Source organism: Octodon degus, unplaced genomic scaffold (assembly GCF_000260255.1).
Source record: "Octodon degus isolate 3935 unplaced genomic scaffold, OctDeg1.0 scaffold00409, whole genome shotgun sequence".
In the NCBI taxonomy this organism is placed as follows: Eukaryota; Metazoa; Chordata; class Mammalia; order Rodentia; family Octodontidae; genus Octodon; species Octodon degus.
Window position 1 is genome coordinate 410,458 of NW_004524985.1, and position 8,959 is coordinate 419,416.

The following is an 8,959-nucleotide window of genomic DNA, read 5'->3' on the forward strand; positions in this document are numbered from 1 at the left end:
CTGTCTGAAACTTTGATCTCTCTCCCTATATGTGTTTATTTCTCTGCTATAGTGAGTATTTCCTGTATTGTTGATAGCTATCCAGACTGAGGAAAGCCAAAACAGAATGCATCTGTTACCTGAGTTTCCACCTCTCCCACCCATTCTCTTTGACTTGTTTTCTATTTTCCTGCTCCGGTTTATCTAGCCCTGATCCTTACCCTTAGCTCTTCCTTTATTTTTCCCTGCAGCTTCATACCCACAATATTAATTAATGCTGTTAACAGGAAAACATTGATTAAGTACTGGAGGGCTGGGGGGATACCAAGAATGATAAGATGCATACAATACTTTTAACATGCTTAGACTCTCTTAGAGTCAGGTATGGTGGTGTGTGCCTGTAATCTCAGCTACTTGGGAGGCTGAGACAGGGGTCATGAGTTTGAAGCCAGTCTGGACAAATAGCAAAACTCCCATCTGAAAAACAAAAATGAAATATGAAACCTACCAGCAAGAAAAAACTCCAAACCTCATCCATTAGAAATACAAGATATACTCACAAGTAATTAATTTTTAACACACATTGCTTCTGAGCACAAAACAATGTATGATTACATATGAGTGTTATGGAGATTTTGAAAATATATACAAATAGAAGGTTCATAGATGTATAGTTTTACCCTTAGAATGTACAGGATTGGGTATTGAGATAGAGCTATCTATTTATCAATCAGTCTGTCAATCAATCAATCTATCATTTTTCTTTTCTTTTGTCATTTAACTTTTTGAGACAAGGTCTTGCTATGTAGCAGGCTGGTCTCACAGGCTACTCTCGTGCCTTAGCCTCCCAAGTCCCGAGACTACAGGCATGCACCATCATGGCCAGTTGTGTATATTTTCTTGTAGTGTTTCTGTTTTCATTCTGTTATATCCATTGAATAACTAGGTTTCAAGGTATTATATGGGAACTATAGATATTGTATGAATAAGATTTACTGTATGTCAGTGGAGAGCAGTAATTCATGGGGTTGATCATGCCGTCTGTCTCCCAGCGTGCCGGGGATCTGGTAGGCTGGATAAACTCCTCAGAGCTGGAGATGATGAGACAGGGGTACTCTTCAAGGAAAGACATAGAAAGGACAGTGATGCAAAGTATGCAGCATGACAGAATGAAGGTGCAGGGGGTATTCCAACCACTCCAATTCATCTAGAGCTGTTGTGCTCAGCCTTAGTTGAAAAAAGAAAAGGAAGAAAAAAAAAAAGAATGAAAGCAAAACACAGAAAAGAAATAAATCCTAGTGACCAGTATTTCCTAGAACTAGGACTTAGTTGGATGAGAATCTTTGAGCCCAGACATTTGTGTGTTTAAAAAGCTCTTGATAGGTAGTCAGCCAGCGCTAGGAGGAAAAGCACTACACATAAGCCTAGAGGAGACACAGGATGGAAGAGAGCTAGAGAAGGAACTCAGGGTGGAATTTGCACTGGCTTTGATTTAATAGACCGTGTGCAACCATTTGGCACCGCATGGAATGACCCAAGAGGAATTTTAGGGATTTCATTCTGTGGGAAAGAGAGGATGAGTTGGTGGCGCCAGCCTGTGCAAAGCCACCAAGAGCACCAGAAGAGCATGGGCTGGCAGCGAGGTGGCATGGTAGCCTGCCTGCTGGCTGTGGGGCTGGGCGTGGGCAAGGATGTGAATGAATTCTTTTGACTCCAGAAGACCTTGAAAGATTTAATTTTGTTTTTAATCAGCTAGATGGAGGGTGAAATACAATCTTATTCAGAGAAAAAATGAGTGTAGCTGATGGTGGACTTGCTGGGACAGCGTGGTCAGGGCCAGTGTAAAGTGCTCTGCATGGGGGACCGTGTGACCTAAGAAGGAAGAGGAAGCATGGAAAAAGCTTGACTCTGTGAAACAAATGAGTCTGACATTTCTTGGCATATGCAGTGTATGCAATTACAACAGATAAAACTTGCTTTTCCTGCTTGGAAAGATCAATCTAAGCGCTGTGTGTGTGTGTTTTTCTCCTGAAGGTGATGGCAGTTTTGGATCAGTCTATCGAGCAGCCTATGAAGGAGAGGAAGTGGCTGTGAAGATTTTTAATAAACATACATCACTCAGGCTATTGAGACAAGTAAGCAATCCAACAACATTATCCTATCAAATTGTTACTGGTGAGGCACTCAGGGGGTTTCTTCCCCAGTCCTTGGTGCCCTGAACAAAGACTTGGACAAGTCGCACAGAAAAAGCAGTCAGGGTGCAGATTTATGAAAGGTGGAAAACAAAGTATGCCTTGTAGGGCAGAAGGTTCACAGCAGCCCCAGAGATAAAGTGAAGCAGGAGGTTGTGGGGGATCTGAATAGGGACACTCAGACACAGAGGAGGAGCAAGGGCGGGTACTGCCGGCATCCCTCCAGGACTTATGTCCGCCCAGGGCTGGCCAGCTTTACCCCAGGAGGTGGTCTCCTCTCTCAAAAGGAGAAGGAGCCTTTCCTATCCAGAATATCTGATTTGTGTCCTACCTCATGTAAAAATGGCATCAGGACAGTCATCCTTTCAAAAACTCACTTGGCCATTCACATCGGATATACAGTGCCATATTGAAAAGGTTGTTTGGTTTCTTGATCTAATATAAACAAAAAGATCCGGGCAGTGTCTTTTGATTGGTTGCGATTATATGTAAATGAATTAAAAATAGCGTCTTCTAATTGGTCTGGTGCACAGTGCCAGTGGCCAATGGAAGACTAGAAATCATGCTTTTTCCAATTCCTCCCTTGCTCGGTGCTCAGAGCCCTCAGCGTGGAGTCATTGAGGGTCTCGGGGTCACCGCATGCTTTCTCTTTTTAGGTACCTTACTCTGTTGGTTAGTTGTGGGTTTTCATGACTTCTCACACATTCCATCCAGTTGGTTATCCAGCTTGCATCAGCCCTGAATCCTTACCTCAAAATGATACAGTATTAATTTCCTAGAACTCTTTGTTGTTTTCGTGCAATTGTGAAAATGCAGAATAATGACATTTCTCTCAAAATTTAATTGTAAATCTTCATTCTGTCTTTAATGGAGTAAAACCCTTCTCTCTGCTTAAAAACAAAGCAAAGTGAGCATTTGGACAATTCTAGTGGTTGTAATACTTAAGTCTGATCTAAATTTTCGGGGGAAGACTCACATTTCATCTTTTAGGGTATAATCTCTATGCTCAAAATGTGCACCATGGCTGAGAAGCCGCAGTGCTCTGTGAGGTGTAGACTAGCCTTGGACTTGTCAGGGCCTGTTTGCTGCTGCTGCTGCCCCCTTCTGGACCTGGAGCCCAGCAAGCGCCTCACTTCAGCTCCTGTTTTCTGAAGAATGTCTTTCATTTTTTTGACCCATAGACATAATTGGTTTTTGTTTTAGTATACCTAGCTTCAGTATTTTCAAAGCGAAAGGCACGTTTTAAAGTATGATTTCATGGAGCTAATTTGATCAGAAGTCAGAAATCTTAGGTTGAAACACTAATTAAGCTTATACCTTTTCTTTTTTCTTTTGAACATGTGAACATTAGAAATAATTTATTAATTATCTGTCACAAAAGATGGGCCAAGTTGGCATACTGACTGAGTTTTACAGTTGCCTTTCCTGTTTGTTTTCCAATTAAAAAAAATTTATAATCACTTATGTTAGTTTTCCTAACATAGTAGTAATTGTAACTTGAAATAATAAAACTTTTATTTTTCTAGTATACTAATTCTAGATCCCATGTAGTAGCTTATTGTTTTTGAGATGAAGAAAATTATCATTATTCTTTTTTGCCTCCTCTTTCCAACCCCTTCATAAATGCTAGTTTCTTTTATTATTTCTATGTGGATAAAGTTTATTACATTTATATTGTATTTTGTAACTATAATTACATTATTTGACTTTTGCATTTAGTTTAATTCTAAAGTAAAACCAATGAATGCCTCTTATGTTTCGTTTAACTTATTTGTACAAAACCAAAGTATTTCTACTCTTAGATAAGGAAAAGTAACCTTCTCTTAGTAGTTATTTCTTTTCTTTCTTTCTTTCTTTTTTTGTGGAACCAGGGATTGAACTCAGGCCCTTGCGCTTGCCAAGGAAGCACTTATTCCACTGAGCCATCTTCTCAACCCCCAGTAGTTATTTCTTTTTCCTTCTAGATTAAGAATATTTCAAATGTCAAAATTAAGGGGATTATTTATTATTGTGTATGGAAAATAGGGCCTTACTTTTTTGTTAATTAATTAATTTAATTAATTAAATTAAATTAAATTAAAACCTCATTTTAATTTAAACAGGACCTTATTTTAATTTGGATCACAATTATATCCTAATTTTTTAATGTGTCTTTTGAGTTAGACTTTCTGGTAATCTTTTATTTAACATCTTGAGATGAAAGATATACCCATCCATTGTGGCTTTGTTACTGTCTAAGTTCTTAGCCACATAGCTTGGATAATAGAATCAGTTTTCTTCTTTCTTCCTTTTTTCACTCCTGATTTCCTACTCTAAGAAGAGACAGCTTTTCAGCCTATTTACAGTTTCACAGATTTTTTTGTCTTTTTGAGACAGGGCCTCACTATGCAATTCAGACTGGCCTTCAGCCCACTTTGTAGCCCAGGCTGGTCTCGAACTTGCAGGGATCCTCCTGCTTCAGCCCCCTGAGTGCTGGGATTACAGGCGTGCGCCACCACACACGGCTTTCTCCTTGATAGTTTTTATATTCTGTGACTCTCTTAGCTGAACTGTCTTTACATTTTGTTGGAGACTATCTGCAAGGAATTTTTTTCAGAAAGAGTGCTTTAAAGTAATTTAAGGTTATGTTTTTAGTTCTTACATGTTAAAACTATCTGAATTTTGCTTTTGTCTTTGATGGATGGATATGCTATTGTAATTTTTAGACATCTAGGCTTAAAATAATTTTTCTTCAAACTTTGAAGAAAATACCATTGATTATTTTAGTACCAGCTGTTGCTAATGACTAGACTAATGTCAATCAAACACTTCTCATATAGGTTAACTTTTGTTTGGAAACTAAAAATTTTATCTTTTAGATCTCTCTTATCCTTGATACCCTGAAACTTCACAAATATGTTCATGAGTCACTTTCTTGATTTTGTTTTTTCAGACAGGGTCTCCCTGTGTGATCCAAGATAGCTTTAAACTCAAAGCAGTCTTCCTGCCTCAGCCTCCTGGGTGCTGGGATCACAGGCACCACCATGCCATGCTATGAACCCACTTTGTATTCCACCTTCTTCATTATAAGGGGAAATTCTCACCAGTGAATTTTATTATTTATTACTTCACAGCATTTATTAATCATTGGCTAGATTTTATTGAGCAGCTGCTATGTACAGGGTTAGGGGGTGAAACAATAGCACGCTAAACGAGTTGAAGTCCTGCTCTTCCCGTATCTAGCTACTGAAGATTAATTATTTTTTATCTTTTGTTTAGGAGTGTTCACTAGATATTGAGACCCCTGGGTCTTCTGAATTTCCTCTCAAAGCTCTGTCTATATACAGTTTCAGTGACTTACATGACTGTCTTACAGATTTGCACTTTATCAGCATGCCTCATTATTATTTAGCTTCTTACTGAATTTTATTTGGATAATCATGTTTTTAATTTCTAGCAATTTTTCCTTCCCCTGGTTGCTCCTTTGCAGCCATGTTGTTAGATGAGATATCATCCACAATTTCCCTTTATATCGGTTACAATTCAGTTACTTCAGTTATTTGCTTGACTGAGGTGCTCTGAGGTCAGCTGGTTTGTAACGAGTCTCTTATGCTTGCCAGGGAAGCGCTTATTCCACCATCTCTCCCGCCAACTTAGAGTATTTCTGATGACTCCCATATCTATGAATGGTCTGTAGTGGCTGAAGAGGTATTCTTTGCACCTTTGTAGTTCTCTTTGCCCCTTAGCACTCTCTGAAAAGGAGGAGAGACCATGAGCCCCTAAGGGGTGGGCATTATTTCTGACTACCTTCTATTTGGGTTACACAGGTGGGGACCTCCCCAGCCTGCTTACGCTGTGCTGACCACCTCTGGGGGTGCCAGGCCGTAGCCCTGCCTGTCTCCTTAGTGCAGCGTTGCGTTTCTCTCTTTAGTGCTGTGGGGAATTCTAGATATTTCCTGCTCTGTCCTGCATTTCTTCTAAGCTCAAAAATCTTCCACACTGAGTTTCATCTGATAAACTGCCTTCACTTTCCACCTTAAAATAATAAAAATCATGGGGCGCTCACTGTAGGGTGGATTTCATTCTGTGGTTCTGGCCAATGTCTTCTTGCCATTATGCTGTGCTATTGCTTTTATTCTGTCGGAATGGCTGTTATTGTAGTAACATAGGTTCCGGGCCTTAGAGTCACGTATCACAAGCACAGAAGACCAGAAAGTCTGTCATTTAAAACCTTGTATTCCAAAGCAACCAAAATTGAGCCTGTATCATTTTCTCCCCAAGCGCTTACGTTAAGAGCAGTGCTGTGGGCTGATTGGCTTGGAGTTGTGATAGGGAGCCAATCACAGTGGCAGGAGGGTGGAGTCACCTTCCTCCTGCGGTTTCGTTGGAGTCAGCCCCCTGGAGGACCACAGGCCACGTGGGTTCAGCACCTCAGCAAAGGTCAAGATGTTTTCAGGAAGAAAGGAGTGAGTCCACAACCAACAGTGCTCAGTACCTCAGTACTCCTTGTCCTGGGCTAGGATTTAGTCTTTTGTGTGTGTGTGTGTGTGTGTGTGTGTGTGTGTGTGTGTGTGTGTTTTCTGAGTCTCTGCTGACAGAAATAGGGTAAGGTGAGAAATAAGGTGAAAGGGAAAGTAGAAGTCAGTGCTCATTCCGCTTTTACCATAAACCAACTGTGTTTTGAACTCTGTTCTTCCCCACTTTTTTCCTTGATTTATAATCGAATGTAGAATTTTACTAACAGGTTAAAAAAAAAAAAAAAAAAAAATTCTTTGTGAGTTCAATCCCGGGTTTCGCAAAAAAAGAAAAAATAAAAAAATTATTTGTGATGGGCTCTAAGTAATCTTTGCAAACTTCAAACAATAGATAGCCATAATATTTCATCATTTTGAGTAATGAAAAATCTCATGAATACATGAAATATCCTGGGAAACTTTTGATTATTAGTAACAAAAGTCACATGGTAGTTCTAGAAATAAAGCGAGACATTTTGCATACTGAACTAGGTCTGTGAACGAAGTCTAGCACACTTTCAATCCATAAGCAGGTTGTTCTATAAACTGATTTTCTGCCCTTGCTGTTAATCTTCAGTGTATGCTTCCATTTTATGAAATGTGTTTGAGTAACTCTGATGGAGACCAAAACGCTAAAAATGTGTACAGAAGGGCTGGGAAGATAGCTCAGTGGTCTATGTGCCTGCTTGGCAAACACAAAGAACTGAGTTTGACCCTCAGTACTGCATGCCTTGCTGGCCCCAAACCAGGCGTGGTGGCGCATGCCTGTAATCCCAGTGCTGGGGAGGCTGAGACAGGAGGATCATTATGAATCTGAACTGCGTAGCGAGACCCTATACCAAATACATGAATAAATAAATAATTTTAGAAAAATGTGTGCAGAACTGCTATAGGGCAAGTGGGTAAACCAGGAAAATGGTCGAAGAAATAGAAAAAGTAGAATGTGCACAGTGTACTTCTTTTAAAAAAAGAAGAAAGAGAAAGAAGACCATTTTGGTGTTTGGTCCTGCATTTTTGCTCAGTCTACCGGTGACTGTGTATTTGTGAACATCTATAACACTCCCTGTGGCTTCCTTTCTGCAATCAGTGAATGGTTTTCCCATTATAGGATGTTTGATTAAGCATCCCACTCCCTGTAGAAGTAAACAGAACTAACTTGTTCTCAATGTTAACCGTGTGAGCTAATCAGGGATGGGGAAGGGTTTGTGGCTCCTAATCACCTGTACCTTCATCCGCAGCGTTGTTCTGGGGAGTCTCTCTCAGGCACTCGGCCCTCCCTCTTCAGCTACCTAGGTCTCCTCCACGCTTCTGTTTCCACACAAACGCTGTTGGCACCCATGCGTGGCATCTTGGAAGCCGGCCGTTAGAGAGGCAGGTCTTGCAGCAGTCACAGTCCGAATCATGAGTCGATTTCGTATCACAGACAGCTATCCATTTCCACTATAATTTCAGAATGAAGTAGAATATATAGACTAAAGCTCCAGCAGAATTCAGTCCCACCATGAAAGAAGCTACAGGTTCATGTAATGTGGTCTAGAAGGGTAGATTTCTGGAAATTGGCAAATTTCAACTAAATTATGCTTTTGCACTCCTGAGTAATATGCAGAGTCCAGTGCCTGTGGAATCCAAGCACTGTGGTGTCCTTAGGGAACCGCACAGCCTCATGCAAGGAGAGCAGAAGAAAGGGCAGTGTCCCGTGCAGACCTCTGTTCAAGCTGCAGTGCTGTCTCGACTTTGTGACGGCAGCTAAGGGGCTGCTTTAGGAGGGGGGACCATGGAGGAGCCCTTGAGGAAGGTCGGATATGAGGGGCAAGGAGTCTGTCGCAAGAAGGGGACAGGACTTGCTAGACAGTGGGGTCAGCAGAAGCAGCGATCCTGCAGCTGGGAGCTGCTAAACGTGTTCAGGGAGCTGAACAAATGCAAGTGTCAGCAGGGCTGTGAGTGTAGAGGAAGAAGGAATAAGAAGGGGCCTGTCTCCATCTCACCCCAGAAAGAATGACTGTCTTCAAGAAGTCAGCCAATAACAAATGCTGGTAGGGCTGAGGGGAAGAAGGAACCCTTCTCCAGTTAGTGAGGGTGCACACTGGAACAGCCACTGTGGAAATCAGTGTGGAGATTCCTCGAAAGCTAGGATTGGTGGTTTCACTTAACTTAGCTATTCACCTCCTGTGTATTTTTCCATAACTGAAAACATCATACCACAGCAATATATGTACACCTATGTTTAAAGCAGCACAATTGTCATAGCTAATTCTTGGAAACAACCCAAATGCCCACCAACTGAGGAATGGATAA

At 40.9% G+C, this 8,959-nt stretch overlaps 1 protein-coding gene across 1 annotated transcript in view; it reads left to right on the forward strand.

Annotated features, from left to right (window-relative positions):
* Positions 1–8,959, forward strand: part of Lrrk2 (leucine rich repeat kinase 2) — a 155,425-nt gene that overhangs the window by 114,467 nt on the left and 31,999 nt on the right. Inside the window, exon 38 of the mRNA XM_023708602.1 lies at positions 2,014–2,114. Coding sequence (XP_023564370.1) covers positions 2,014–2,114 — 101 coding nt within the window. The remainder of the gene's footprint in view (positions 1–2,013; positions 2,115–8,959) is intronic.